The 16,213-nt window shown below is 38.6% G+C and overlaps 2 protein-coding genes across 14 annotated transcripts in view; both read right to left on the reverse strand.

Moving 5' to 3' along the window:
- The window catches only part of LOC111332589 (uncharacterized), a 279,730-nt gene that overhangs the window by 236,153 nt on the left and 27,364 nt on the right, over positions 1-16,213 (reverse strand). The window lies entirely within an intron of this gene.
- Positions 1-16,213, reverse strand: part of LOC111332258 (neural cell adhesion molecule L1) — a 38,368-nt gene that overhangs the window by 12,726 nt on the left and 9,429 nt on the right. The window contains exons 4-7 of the mRNA XM_088727703.1: positions 15,043-15,393; positions 13,882-14,127; positions 9,563-9,832; positions 6,358-6,624 (exon numbers count right to left, since the gene is read on the reverse strand). Of these exons, the coding sequence (XP_088583829.1) occupies positions 6,358-6,624; positions 9,563-9,832; positions 13,882-14,127; positions 15,043-15,393 (1,134 nt within the window). The remainder of the gene's footprint in view (positions 1-6,357; positions 6,625-9,562; positions 9,833-13,881; positions 14,128-15,042; positions 15,394-16,213) is intronic.

The raw sequence follows: 16,213 nt of genomic DNA on the forward strand, positions 1-16,213 counted from the left end.
GCAAATTAAAACAACTAGGTGGAGAAAAGGGTAATTCTTTTGATACTTCAGCTAATACTATTTCGGCTAATTTCGCGCCCGTAAAGTCATTTCTGAACAACTTAAGACTGTCAGCAATACCGATGTTGAGGCTGAAATAAATTTAAGTTTAGATCGAGCACCAATTCTTAACACAATTTCCAGCAATCAGACTAGATCACCTGTTCGCGCATCACTCTCTTTTAGGCGATGGATGAAGGAGAGCGTACAAGGAATTTTTGAGAAAAATTCTAGCTAACCCTTTTTTCAGGTTTTCGTTGATAAAAATTATCATTTCGGGGAAGATTTCCAAAATATTGCAAAGAACCGGTCTGGTCAAACTGTCAAATTGGCGCGGCACGTCGTTCCGGATTTTCTTCAAATTCGTGGTTTGCTTACAGAGACTTAATGTGTCAGCCTTCTTAATTACAGAGGCTGTGCATAGGAATACAAATGAGCAGTTACCACAAAGAATAACTTCTTACTAACCAAGCGTGAGGGCGCTACTGAGGATTATTGGCGTAAGATCGTGGTAGTACGGAGCGAGCGCAGCGAGGTCCCTACAGAAACGACCGAGGGCCAATATTTCCCAATACAGCTCAAACAAGCGATGACACTCAGTATTATGTCAGGGCATTCGGGAAAACTTCTTTCATTTTATTTTTTCGGCTATCGCGAACAAAAATATACGGCATCCGTGGAAAATGGTCCGTATGGCAAAATTCAAACCAAATAAGAACTAATCAGGATGCTCGGATTTACCTCAAGATTGTCCTGCCATATAATAGGTTGTTATAACCTTCAAGTTCGAGGTATTTTCGTCGATATTTCATTTTCTCACTGAGAATTTTTGTCTGAAAATACCAGAGTTCCCGCGGTCCTTGACAGTCCTTGCATTAAATTTTTGTTTTCAAGGATTTAAAAACGCTTGAATTTAGACTCAGGTGCTCGAAAATTTCTGAAAAGTCTGGAATGATAAGTGCAGGTGAATCAACGTCGAAGTTTTTTTTGTTTTCGTTGTTGAAAGTGCAAGTTTTTAACACAAATCCCGCGTCCGATTATAATGATTCTTATCTATTTTATACCTGATTGGTGCATTAGTTACCTGGCGCGTGATCTGATGTGTATGCTTGAAGTCACGCTCGTTGGACTTTCGGCCGGTCCTGCACGCACGCTCGTGTTATTGAAATTAAACGATAAAGAGCAATGGTTTTTATTTCTACTAGCTCCTCTGTAATGCAAAATGTCCTTGAATTTGACAGCCAAGGTCCTTGAAAATGACCTAACAAGTCTTTAAAAGTCCTTGAATTAGGTTTTTGAAAAAGTGCAGGAATTCTGAAATACATGTCCTTGCAACTTTTTACCTTGTGCTTGCGTTTTTCTGCCAGAAATTCATTGTAGAGAAAGAGTCACACATGATCACAAGTTGGTTTTTTTTATAGGTGTGGTCGTTAACTCAATACAATTAGTTTTGCTTAGGGAACAAAAATATACGCAAGAGGTCATGTATTTGGTACATTTCGGGCCAAGCTGAAAGATTGGCCTTGACCTCTTGCCTGACAGCTGTTCAACGGATCGCATTACATTTTTTGTCATTTTTTAGCCCGAACTCTTTGAAAGCTGGACGCGCCGCCTATGGCACTCCACGAAAGAAACTTTAAGGAATTTAACTAAAAGAATAAAACTTTAAGATGACATATATTTTGGTTTGTAAATATATCATACAAAATCTTTTTAAAGGCTTTTAAATGGGTCGTGACAGCTGTTCAGCGGTTCGCATTGCATTTTTGACAAAATAGCCCAAAGTCTTTTAAACCTGGACGTGCCGCTTATGCCGGGCCAAGATAGAAAATGAGAGGAATCAAAATAAAAGGATAAAGCTTTAAGATGATGTTTATTATGATTTTTTAAGTATATATGATAGACCTGTTCATAGGCCACTGAGGTTGACCCTTATTTTACCTCTGTGAAAGAGACGCGAAGTACTTTATTTCAACGGGTCACTATTCAGACTTAAACGAGACAGCATATTTAGAAATTCATATTTTCTAAGAGATGAAGGGATCATCTGCTAGCACACAAAATTTAAAGGCGGATTTGCATCGCGTTGTAGCGTACGAGATTGCCGAAGTTGCATAATTTTTCATTGCTCTAAGGGGGGGGGGGGGGGGACAACGGCTATTTAGGCGTATTTTGAACTTTTCGGATTTTCGGAGATAAAAAGGCGCGACAGAACTTTTTGATGTAATTTTCGAAAAAGGTTCATTGAAAGGGTCCTTTAGAAAAAATAAAACGAATTACGAAATTTTGAATCTGTCGGCGGATTCTTATTTACGGTCAGAGGCTCTTAAACATTAAAAGCTTTACCGCCAACATTTTTGTGTCTATCCCTCCTAAAAATTCTGTCGCCAGCGTTGGAGGAATCTTCACCGATTTCCGACGTTAGCCAAGTGTAGGTTCAGACAACACTCTAAGAATTGGGCAGGCAGATACAAGTGAGTTTACAATATATATGAGCAAAATGGCCATAGTAAAGAGATTTTAAAACTGATGGTGAAGTTTGCAGCGTTAGCCTTTCGTCATAGCTATTCGAAGGACTAACGAAGGGCTAACGCTCGAAACATTAGAGACGTCAAGATTTTAGGACGTCACCTGTCTAGGACGCCACCGGAAGTTGGTTTTCACCAAGAAATGACACTGCACATGTCTGTGTGTGAATGGACGACGTTTCACACGTGATGAGTACGCCATTGTTTAAATTTCGCGTCGTGCACAAAACGTGAGTATGTTTTTGTTTTTGGAGCTCAATTAATTCATTTCTTTCGCCGTTTTCGCTGTTCTTTTGTATAATCTATTGTTGACAGTGCTTGTTATTTCATAGAGAGACGATGGATTCCAGTTCCGGGTAAAGTAGACTCTACATGTTTTCCTTATTAACAGAATGGAAAAATTTATCATGTTGAGCATCAATTTATCATTTCATGTGAGAGGTCGGGTGATGTAAGTAGAGTGTATTTATAATCAGAAGTCAAACTCGCAGTTTCTACATGGAGCCCAATCAAAAGTTCTCGAGTGCTGCGATCTTTTTTTTTGAAGTCTCGACACATTTTCCTCCTGATTGCCATTTTTACCAATTTATCCATGAATTGGTAATTTACTGGTTACTTTTATGCCGTTTCCGGGTTCTGTCCTGGTGTACCGGTTCACAAGGGAATTACCATTGTTCTTTCTTCGTTTAGGAGTCATTGGTTAGCTGTTGTGTATTGTTCGGTCTTTTGTATCGGCTCTTGTGAACCGGTACACGAGGACAGAACCCGTTTCCGCGGCTTGAGAATAGATATTTCGGAGAGCTTGTTTTCTGGACAATTACAGTAATATATTTATTTCTCGGCTTACCTTTAAAGTGATTTGAGTCTCACGTAATTGAGAACGGCCGTCCGTAAATATCGCCTGGAGGTGTGCAATCAAGGTAACACGGCAAAATGTTATTTTTTACCTGGTTTTATTCGTTTTTTATTCGCTAGTTTGAATTTCCGCCATTTTGTTTTTGAGTATTGTTTACCGCTGACGCTTTCTATCGCAAGAGAGCGACGAAGGCGCGAGAGTTTCCGGACGAGTCCCGGAGGGGCGAGAAATAACGGGGAGTGAAACCGTTGGAATTCGGCCGTTAGAAACGTGTTGTAAATTGCTAGGAACAGCGCTCGTTGCTAGGAACAGAAATGTAACAGCAAGAACAAATTCATAATGGATCGCGAACTACTTTCAGGCTCGACTTGCAGTGATTTCCATAACAAAGTGTAAGTATTTAAAGTGTTTATTATCGTTCAGAGTTAATCTACTCGCTTTCAAATTTCAAAACAAAGAAAACCGTCGGAATGACAAGCATACAAGCCTTTATTTTGAATTTTTCCAGCAAAGTAACTTTAAATATTTTTGTATTCAACAGAACATTAGAAAACTTTTGTGAAAAGACGGGTCACACTGTTACCGTTGACAATATATACGGAAAATTTCAACTTGAATGTAAGAAGGACGGCCAGCCTATTCAAAACAGAGCAACATTTGGAAGACTACTTCTAAGAGCCATGCCTTCTGTCGTGAAAAAGAAGAAGAGAATTTCTGGAAATCAGCTGTATCGAGCCAAAGGGTTGCGAGCCTCGATGGATGGCTCGAGCGATAGCTTCCAACTTTTCAAACAGTTCGCGGCTCAGCATCGACACTTCATCGACAACAAGAACATCGCAACTATTTCATCTCCTCTCTGCTTCTGCATTAGCTTTAATGGCACAAATTAGTTCATGAATACTTTTTGACCCAGTACCGAAACCAGCGAATGAATGTATGGCTATGCCACCGATGTTCTGTGCAGCGATGGCAGTTGGTGCTGTTACAAAACAATGTAGTCCTTTCTGTCGAATTTTCTCCATGATACATCGCAGAAAGAACGATTTTCCACTGCCGGCTTTTCCAGATTCAAAAACACTATAACTCTTTCAATAATTCTTTCCACTTTCCGCTGATTTTCACTTAAAATCGCCATAACTTCTTGTTACATGTTTGTTTATATTTCTAACGCTTCGCGCCTTCGACCAAAATTCTGTACGAGCTTAGTTTGGCGCCAAATTTGCCACCACATGACGTATTTTGTTGCCATGGCAAGTACAACGAGCGTCATGAGAAGTACACGCCCCCTGATTATGGCTTTAATAATTTTTGATTGGTTGAAAAGAGTCACGCCCCCCCCACCCCCAAATGTTTCACTCCCCGTTATTTCTCGCCACTCCGGGGCTCGTCCGGAAATCTCTCGCACCTTCGACGCCCGCCTGAGGTACAAACCGTCAGCGGTAATTAATACCCAAAAACAAAATGGCAGAAATTCAAACTGGCGAATGAACAACAAATAAAACCAGGAAAAAAAAAAAAAAACATTTTGCCGTGTTCCCTTGGTGCAATATGAAAAAATCGAAAATTCCCGAACTTTGCCAGAATATAGGTCTAGATGAACTACTTCTAGAAAAAATACTTTGAGTTCAATCGCATTTTTATTTTTCGCGAACGGCGGCAAAATCGGTTTCGTGGTTCTCACGAGGTTTAGACAACCATTATTTGAACGTCGCTTGAAAATAAAATAAACAGTTAATGTGACGAAATATTTTCCTAATGAAAAGAACACGTACTTGCAAACAGTCTGAAGTGTTCTTTGCTCTATTCTGTTGCAATCTAAGTTTTTGGGGAGTTTTTGTTTTTTCCCAATATTTCACTCATTTTGGCGGACGAAAAAATAGCAAAATTGAGAGGGTAAAATCGCACCTTGGTACATGGCATGGGGTTATATCGAGTTAATCCAGCGAAATGGTTAGATATTCTTGTCTTCTCGGATAGGGACGAATAAATGGAGGTCCCGCCTCCTGCAGGGTTAGGGGCAGGAGACGTTAATTTCCCACACACGAGATTACTGTGTGATGGATGTCCTCCCCTGGGGTGGGATGGGTGGGTAACAGGACCCCCGTTGATACCAGTGTTTACTACACTGAAGGGGCTATCCTTTATAAATAAATAAAGATGTCTGTCTGTCTTCCTTCATATTCAGTATTATTTGTTTGGAAACTTGAATGTTTGTGAAGGATTCTTTTCCACTTAGTTCACCTCCTCCTCTTTTTCATTTACTAATCTGATGACATTGTTTTTCAAGCTTCATCAGATAAGCTTTCATAGCTCATCTTATCAGTGGTAATTTTTTACATCTTGATTGGTGTAGGAACAGATTTATACTTGTCATGTTATTTTGCCTCTACTTGCAACGTTGTTCCACTTTTGAAGCTGTAAGCTTCCTACATTAATAGATGGGAGAAGATTTATGCGAGTAGGTCTTGTCCTGTATACAAGTGTCTGGGAATCATGACGAAACATCAAGCACTTAGCTCGCAATAACTGATACGATCCTTTGACACTTTCGATATACATACGTAAAATGAACGTCTTCACGTGTAACACACAATCAGATGACTTGTGCGTTAATAATCTTTACCACGGTGCACTTTTGCGCAGTTGTGTATATGTAATGGAAACCTGTGGCTACTTGGAGCTTGTTGGAAGGCCTTGTGGTTGCAGTGGTTCCGACAAATGCTTTATGTGAGGCGATCGAAATATACGCCTTTTATGATCCTGCGCGAGAACTAATGTCAAACCACTTTCAGAATGTAACATAAACGGTAAGTGATTTAATTCACTCTACTGGTAAATCTCTGAATTGAGATGACACTGAGAATGGCAATAGTATTTAACATTAAATAGTAATGCTGATATACAGATCATAAACTATCTTATCCACATACTTACAGTTCACTGTGATGCTGGCCGTAGCTATCGCAGGCGTCCCCACTCCATTAATAGCCATGCATTGATACTCGATTCTGCTGTTTGTTGTCCTAGGTCTGGTTATATTCACAATGGTAAGTAGCAAGCCATTGTGTGGAACATCAGAACTGTCAACCTTAGTCCATTTTATACTGGGTTTTGGTTTGCCAGAAGCAGCACATGTCAAATTCAAGTTGCTTCCTTCGACGACAGTTTTTACTTCTGGTGAGACCGTGACTTGTGGGGCATCTGGTGAAAAGTAGACTGGCTAATAAACTTCGGTAAAAATACATTTCTTTTGAAAGATTATGAGAGAACTCATAACTATCTCTGTAGGCTTTTATTATTTTCATATGATAAGACAGCGTTACATTGACAATTTTATTGCTGAGATTAAGGTTACTGTAAGCTAAATTCGGTCGAAATTTCGTCTATTTGCTCTTCAGTTAGAGAGAGCAGTTAAGTTTTATTTGTGTTAAAAAATACAAATCTTAATAAGAGCGCGAGATAAGGCTGAAAAATTTTCTCAAGGGAACCTGTACCGAAGAGCGAAAGGTGTCCTAATCGGAAAGACCTCCAGCAGAGTGTTAACGTTTTCCGCGGGCTTTCGTTCGGAATCGTAATTTGCATATATATCTACAGAAATGCACGTTAAGCATATATATAAATGAGAAAAGATTCTTCATGAGACCGCAAGAAACAGTCGCGAGAGAGCCAGGGCCGAACCTTGCTTTGCCCATTTTTCCATCTCTCTATCTCAGCAATGAATGTTAGGATTTCGTTAATTTCTTTTCCCCCGTTTCGCGAAATGACATTTCCCGCAAATTTCAAGGGAGTTCTTTTTCGCAAGACTTGCTACGGGAGCTCGATGTAAGGAAGTAAGTAAGTAGGTAAGTAAGTAAGTAAAGACTTTATTTAACGAGGGTAGCACTAAAATAGTAAAAAAATACTAACAAACCCGAGGCCCTCTAAAATTATGTACATTACGGATGTTAAAAACTATGGCATAACTATGAGATAATATAACGAATAATATACAAGAGATAAGAGATAAAATCAGTTAATAGTACAAAAGTATAACTAAATCACAGAATAAAATTATTTAAAAGCTGCTGTTCTTTAAAGAATTTTTTTCCAAAGGGAGTGCCTAAAAGAATTTAGTGACGCTATTTTCTGCTTGGATAGCAGTAAGCTGTTCCAGGCTTGACAGGCAGTCACAGTAAATGTTCTTCGTCCTTCATGACCATATTAACACAAGCTTAAATGAGGTGCGAAAACTGTGAATTTCTTTGGAGGCCGAAACTCAAGGTTTGCTTTTACGCGAGTTACCTCTACTTAAATGAATTAATAGGATGTGTGGATTTGTTGGATTTTCATGAACATCGGCCCGAATGTTCGTCAGATATTAACACTTTTACGAAACTCGAAATACTTCTCTCGTGTCGTTCCAGAGGGTGATAAGAGCCGAAATTTCAAAATAGATTTTCTCAGTTAGCTTATTATCGGCAGAGAGACATATTCGACTTTGTTTGGAGGTCTGTGGTAATTTGGAGGCTGGTAATTCATTCTCTACTGATAAAAAAAGATTCCTTAACGAAAATATGGCCGAAGGATTTCCATCCCATATTTCTATACCAACATTCTTACTGTTTATAATGTTTCCATAGGAAACTGAAAGGGGATCACTCAATAGATATTCAGAATGGCAATTTTATAAACAGGCATAGATCAGGGAAAAAAAATTAAGAATGTGAGTATTAAAAAACAAAAAAATGCAAAAAAATACAAATGTATTTGCATAAAAAGCTAACGTTACCATGATCATTTGTTGACAATTTTTCATGTTTAATAGAACTATTTTCTCATCCGCTTAAAAAAAAAAAAAACAACAACATCAATACAAATGCACTCTAAAATATAATCGAACAAAAACAAAATAGAGAAAAAATATTACGAAAGGACTGTCTGTTTTGGGGAAAACGTTATACTGATACAGCAACATACGTTCGTAAGTTACACTCACCGAAAGAATGCTTTGGAAGCAAAACTTTTTAAATTCGCTGTGGACACCTTGGCCACTCCGAACTCCTCGAACAGCACGGACAATAATGCTACTATTCAGGAGCGATTTTCATGGGAAAGAACAATCACCTTATCAGCCTTTAAAAAAAAAAACCTGAACTGGTTTTCAATAAAGACAAACTCGCCTCGCTCCTTTGGTTTTTCTTTTGCACCGTGTTGCTTGGGCAAACGATGAGAGGTGTTTATCGGAAGAGGCGTTTTGCCCATCTTATCTTGAAGTTAGTTTGGTTAAACTCTTACAAGCAAGAGTGTCATGTAAAAGCCTATGTTCCTTATTTTGTGCTTGTCTAAATATCTGGCCCTTTAATAATCTCGCCTAGATTTTACAATAATTTCGTCATCGCTCGTTTTCGCATCCTTGTGACACGTGGCTACGTTGTTTACGTTACGTTCGAACGCCACACGCAACTTGCCCTATTAGTTTATGTTAAAATTAGTTCTCAAGCGGTTCTCATTTATTTTTTCGAAGACGGTTTTTTGTGTACATTTCTTTTCTTTTTCCTGATGTCTGGTGCATGAGAAATACACAAAGTCGTTTGAATTCCTATAGTCCAAGATAATAAAAAGTAATGAACTGGGCGGGAGACATTCAAATCTCCCGTGACACTATGCCATCAATTGGAGATTTTCCTTTATGGAGGAGCAAACCTTTGAAGGGCCTTCACCCTTGCCCTGCGCTTACTCCGTTTGAAAACACTTTAAGTTGCACCTATTCCCCCCAGCTAAGGTTACGCTAAAAACGAACATAAAATGCGATTCTTAATTTGAGCTAGACCAATAAAATGTTCTAGATTTTTGTCAGTGTGATAAAAGGAGGTGAAGTGGTAATTATAACTAGCTTATAAAAGGTTAGTTTGCCTAGTTATGCAAATTTTTTAAAGCGAAGCCAATAATATTGCGAGTTCAAAGTTTTAAAATGAGGTAGTCGGGTACGACTAGAAAAATCTCATAATGACCAATTAATTATTTTCATGATGAGTATGATTAGAAGTATTTTTATTCTTAATTTTATTGCTTATTACAGCTATGAAATTTCATATAATTACATATAATTATGGAACATTGATCGCCTAAAAGATACCAATTCACACAATAGAATACTTACAGTGTATTGTCACTGCTATCACTCCTTTTATTCCATTAGCATAAAGATTGAACGGGATACAACTGTAATTCAACTCGAGTACTCTTTCATTAACTGAAGTTGTAATCACTCCATCATTGTCTGAGTCATTTAAAAACTCATTTCCTTTGTAGAATCGATACTTTGCAGGTGGGTTGCCCTGTGCACTGCAGGTAATACTGAATGTCGTATTTACAACAACGGTATTAGCAGTCAAATTGGTTGTCATAATAGTGTTTTCTGGGCGGTGTCCTAGAGTGAAATCAAAACAGTTGGTATGAACATACAGTTTACGTTAATAAAATTCTACATGTGCAGTATTAACTAAGTACCTAATTGTTACCTCCGAAAGACAATGAATACAATCTACTTTTCAGAGCACATTTTCAAATTTGACAGGTAAAACGAAATAAAGAGCCACATAACATCGAATAAGTTTTGTTACTAATCAGTTGCAGAAAACATTTATACTCACACCTCTTTGGGAGTTGCAAGTTCTAGAGGAATGATAGGTCAGACATTCTAAAGGGAATGCAGAATGCTGGCTATTGTGGTAATGATCCCAGTAGTATTCCCTGTGACTTTGTTGTAATTCAACAAAACAAGGAATCTTCGGCAAATTTCTTCGTAACTCGCTAGATGTGTTTGGAAATCTGGGACAAAAGTTATGTGAGTCGTTAAGATTACTACGTAACCTGCCTTCTAAGGCAAAAATATCCTTTACTCTTACTTGGCCCAACATGTATATTGGAAAAGAATTCTCAAGAGTAGTTCTAAAAATTTGGAAAGGCTAGATGCCGGTTCAGGGCAAAGCTCGTGTAGACTGGAAACCATGTGGATCATTAAAAGTTCAGCGAGATTATAGTATATCAACTGATAATAAAGTTGCACAGCGAAGTAGTGATAATTATTTGAGCGATACTGTCAAGAATAAACCGCCAAGAATACACGGTTTTCATCTTCGTAACTGAAGTCTTGACAACCCTTGCTACGCCGGGCTATTGTTGTACCAAATTGTATACAAACCCACGTCACGTCTTCGCAGTTGGAGTGGTGTTGTGCTTGATTGTTGGATGCGCGAAGAAAAGTTTTCGAGATAGAGACATTTATTTTGCTCGAGTACCTTCTATTATCTTAACTCAAGGAGTAGAAGCTGAGGAGCTGTCACAAGAGAGGCGTTCGCGGTGGAATTCTTCCGTAAGTAGGGCAGATTTGGCTGATAAAGTTTTGAAGTATGATCGTGTTTGTGGTAGACACTTTGTATCAAGACAAGCAGCGAATAGTTAGGATAAATACAGTGTCGACCGGTACCAAGTTTAAACCTTGGCCATGAAAAAAATTGGAAGAGGAAAAATCTTGAGCAAGCGTCACAACGTGGACAGAGGGAAAACGAAAAGGAAAAGAAGCGAAAGAATCAGCAAGAACGAGAGCGCCGGGCTGCAAGCGGAAAAATTGAGGCAAAGAAACTGAAATGAAATGATCCTGAGGAAAAAGTGTCTGATATTTACTTCAGCAGTGAACTTCCAGCACTCGCTGAATCAGGTTCGCAAACTGAAGACTTTCAATATTTATTTATATTATTTATATTTATTTATAATATTTATATTTATTTCCTGCAGCACCATGAAGAGGTGAAGCGAATGAATTCTATAGCCATGAAAAAAGGTCAACTTCTACACTGGACTACCATCATTTCACATTTTGAACATCGTTTTTCCCTAAACCGAGCCATTTGTAACACGCAAGTCGCAAAATCTGTCTGCTTTCCAAGAACTCATCATGACCTTGATGAAACTCAAACTAAGTATGCCTCCCGCAGATGTCGCTTATCGACATAATGTTTCCGTTTCTGCTGCGTCAAGAACCTTTCTAGCGTGGATTACCTTCATGGATGTCTAGCTTTCCCCGTTGATAAAGGGACTAGATCGTGAAGATCTATTGGATTACCTTCTGCTTTTCAAGAACTCATCATGACCTTGATGAAACTCAAACTAAGTATGCCTCCCACAGATGTCGCTTATCGACATAATGTTTCCGTTTCTGCTGCGTCAAGAACCTTTCTAGCGTGGATTACCTTCATGGATGTCTAGCTTTCCCCGTTGATAAAGGGGCTAGATCGTGAAGACCTATGGCGTACTATAACTTAATGTTTCCAGTTTCCATTAGGAAAAAAGACCATAGTACTGCAAGGTCCATTCTAGGCCGCGTTTTTTCGTCATGGAGGCGGAATATTCTATTCTGACGCAAAATAAAATGATCGTGGAGTCTTACTGACGCAAAAAACAAACAAACAAACAAACAAACAAACGAAAAAACAAAAAACAAACAAAAAAAAACTTAAAAACAAGTCACCTCATACTTCTAAAGCAGCAGGCCGTAGTAAAGGTAAATCAAACAAATATGAGTACTAACTAGCCTAAAATGAGCGCGCAAAATAATGAGTATACTACATGTTGTGTTAGGCGTTCCATGCAATTCCAAGAGATACTAGAGCGTACTTCGAAGTTTTGCATACGTTGCTTTAGCGATTGATTTACGCTTCGTTTGAAGACTTTGGTCTTGTGTTCACGTTTCATTATGAGACGACAACAAAAGCTTAGTGTGTTTTTTAAGCAAAAGAGAATGGCAGTTGGACCTGAAAATCAAGAAGATGGGCTGAATAAGGATGGTGAAGCTGAAGAGGTCAGTTGGACACTAAGTCAACTTTCAGAACTTCAAGAGCCAACGGCCTCAATTTTAACGAGTACTGTGAGAAATTTCCGTCCTACGTGGAAAATTGTTTACCCTTGGCTACAGGATGACGAAGAAAAAGGCATTCATGTTCAATCTGTGTGAAACACGAAAAAAACAATGCATTTACCAAGAGAACGAATAACTTTCGATCTTTTACGCTTGAACGACACGTGGCTCACCAACGCCTTGAGATTCAATGCGATGGGAGTTCCAGCGTGCATTGAGGAAAGCTCTCGATGAAAAAGAAGAGTCAGTGCTGGTTGGATTGGTAGCAGTATACTGGGCAGTAAAGGAGCACCTTCTAAGGCACCAGTATGAAAGTCTCATTTCTTCGCCAACACATGTAGAGCTACAGCGCTCGTACGTAGGTCACCTCAGTTATGGAGAAAATGCACCTTACATAAGTGATGTGAGGGCGAATGACATGCCGGATTCAATTGCTACAGTGATACGGAATAAAATTGACAATAAATTGCTGATCCCTCAATTTGTGAGCCTGTTCATTGACGAAGCACTGACATAGCTGTCCGCTAAAAGCTGGCTATTTATGGTCGTGTTCTTGATCCAGAAACATTTGAACCATCTGCTCACTTTATAACAAACATCAGACTTAAAAATGGAACTTGCAAAGCTATTTCTGAAAAGGTAAAAAATATCGTCGAAGAGAAAGGCCTTAAGCTGGGAAAAGTGATAGACCTTGGTACGGATGGAGCTAGTGTGATGACGGCAACAGAGGAAGGTGTAACCTGTCACTTACAACGTGAAAACCCATTGATGATAAATATTCCCTGCATGGCGCATCGCCTCGAACCGGCCTGGTAAGCTCACAAGCTAGAGCATCAGTGAAGTACTTGAAAGAGTACCAGGAGATACTGACAGGTATTTTTTTCTTCATGAAGGCATCATCTAGTCGAACTAACTAATAGACCTCAGTTAGTCAGAAACTACTAAATGAACCTGTACTGAAAGTAAAGGAAGAACATGAAATGGGATGGTTGGCAGTCTATCAAGCAGTAAAGATGGTCTACAGAAGTCTTGACTCTTTATTAGTTTTCTTTCGTGGCGAGACTAGTGCAAAGGGAAAGGGCTACCACAATAAACTCATACAACATGACTTCAGGGGGGCGGGTAGCTTCTGCCACTACGTATGAAAAATAAAAACATTCCTGGATTGGTTTCCATGTAGCTCTAAACGGCCAAGCAAGGACTGCTCAATTGCTAATTTGACATCATTTGCTGGATAGTTAATAAAAAAATATTTTGCTACTCGCCAAGGCAAAAAATTGTTATGGGAAAATTTCAAAACTAAGTCATGAATGTTGGGCTTCAGTTTGAGATTATCATCTTAGTCAACATGATAAAAACGAATTATGAAAGGGAACAGATAGGGCATAAAGTAACCAGTGTTATTTAACGTTATTTAGTTATTAAAACAACTCATTTACCATACAATATCCAGCCCCTTGCAGTTTAATTTCATAAGGATTTTGGTGTCTTGTTTTGAGTAGGTAGCTAGAGTCTCACCCCTCCCTATAACCCATCTACTTTTTCATTCATAAATAACTCACTTTGTACGAAGATGTAGACATTCCTACTGTCAGGGTGTCCCACACCATTAGTGGCCACACATCTGTATTTTCCTTCATCCTGTTTACCAGTGATGGTCAAGGGAGAGTGCACAGGTCTCTCGTCCGAGAGTCTTATCCAAGCAATACTTGGTTCTGGATTACCATCAGCTATACACGTTAGATTCAGTGTATCGCTTTCATTTACTGTCAGATTGCCAGTAATGAATGAAGTAATATTTGGTTTATCTGTTAAAAAAAAAAAAATAATAATAAAAGACAGCACATGCAGTTTGATTCTTGAAACCTCTGATAAGAATAAATCAGCATCTTCAGCGTCTCAAAGAAAATAAAATCAAAAGTAAACATTTTCGTATCTTAAGTAAGTATAGCTGCTACACCAGTTGCTAGAACTAAAGCTTCACCATAAGGTGCTGCAGCTCCCTTTTTCAAGGAATGTTTCATTCCTTGACAAAATTTAGCGCCAGTTACAAGCCTACACTATGGAATAAAGGAAAATAATTATTCCAACGGTAACCGCGGCTTATTGGTTAATTGGTAGAAATTCTAAAATGACTCATAATCTCTTGAAAATAAGAACGAATGAGCCTAAACGAAAAAAAATGAACACCGATTTACCCCGGTTTTACCACCTCATCAAAGGCGTTTACCACCTCAGGCGTACTTCTCTCCCTTTTATTCGGCCCTCGCGGACTACTTTATCTTATCCGTCCCTGATAATGCCGTTGAGCGGCGAAATCTCGGACTTCTACAATATTTTGCAATATCTTACAGTAATTCAAGGCCACATCAGTGTTTTTGTTGTTTTACACAAAATGTTACTGAAGGACAACATTCAAAGATCGAAAAAAAAAAGCTGAGCCTAAAGGAAAAAAAGTTACTGCTGGGATACAAGGAGGGTTGCTATGGTAGAAGCTTGATGGCTTGTATGTCTTATGCACTGATAAATTCAAAGCTTCACCCCCCAAGTAGACCCACCTCAGCTGAAGCAAGGTTCAAATTCCCTATTACCTCTCCATGAAATGACCTAATTAGTTTTACTATCAAGATTATTGTTTGATCTTTAATTTCTGAAACATTTCTGCTGACCATCAGACAAAGAACACATAACACCATATAAGTTCATAAGAAAAATGTACTTACACAACACTGAGATCTCAACATTACTTGTGCCCACCATAAAGTTCTTGTCAGTGATGGAATATTCATATACTCCACTGTCAGATCTTTGTATTCCCGTTATTGTAATGGATGACTGAATATCTGAAATAATCTGTATGTGAAATCTATCCTTGAAGTCATTGGTAATGATTGGGCTCATGTTTGCAAATTTATTTACAATCACTTCTTGTGAATTACCAGCTCCAATTTTCTTCAGTTGGGCTTGTTGGTGGGGTTCATCAATATTGTAACTCCAGCTAAGAGTGATATTGTCGCCTTCTGTAACATTCTTTGGGTTCTGGGGTTCTTGAACAAAAGATGGCACGGTCTCTGCTAGATATTATAGCAATAAACTCAAACAAGGAAATGTTGGTCAATGAAACCTACAATAACGAGTTAACGAAATAATTTGGATATATCAACAAAGTTGAAATGGTAAATTAGCCACCGTAATGATTACAAAAGCTGACGTTTCGAGCGTTAGCCCTTCGTCGGAGCGAATAGAGGAATTGTGGGTTGTGTGTGCTTTTATTCTCCCATCAATAACGTAGCTCCATTTTCTGCCTTTAAAAGCACACACAACCCACAATTCCTCTATTCGCTCCGACGAAGGGCTAACGCTCGAAACGTCAGCTTTTGTAATTATTACGGTGGCTAATTTACCATTTCAACTTTGTTGATATATCCAAATTATTTCGTTACTCCCACCGACGCAGCCCCAAACAGTTTCTTTGGAAACTATCAGCCTTTATTCAATAACGAGTTAAAATGGGGGAAGGTCCTCCATAAAGTGAGAAACACTTCAGCGAGCTGCTGATAAAGAATACAGAGGTTATTCAAATTAAAGAGAAAGGCTTCAACGAACATTCTTATCTGCGCAATGGTAAAGGTAACTTATATTAAAAGCTTCCAAGCAAACTTTGAAACATATTTTAACAAAAGGTCGAGACAGCAGAAAGCAAATCGTACGACATTTTTTAATTTATAAGACATGTTTCGATGTTACGAACATCATCGTCAGTTACAGACTATTTGAAAAACCGTTAGGGCTATTTAACAAGTAAGCGAAGCATGCATAATTTAATTATGATTGAGTGACAAAAATTACATATTGAGTGAGTAAAGTGTTGGAAAGAATGTAAAGCCTAAAGCG

The sequence above is a fragment of the Stylophora pistillata genome, chromosome 7 (assembly GCF_964205215.1).
Source record: "Stylophora pistillata chromosome 7, jaStyPist1.2, whole genome shotgun sequence".
In the NCBI taxonomy this organism is placed as follows: domain Eukaryota; kingdom Metazoa; phylum Cnidaria; class Anthozoa; order Scleractinia; family Pocilloporidae; genus Stylophora; species Stylophora pistillata.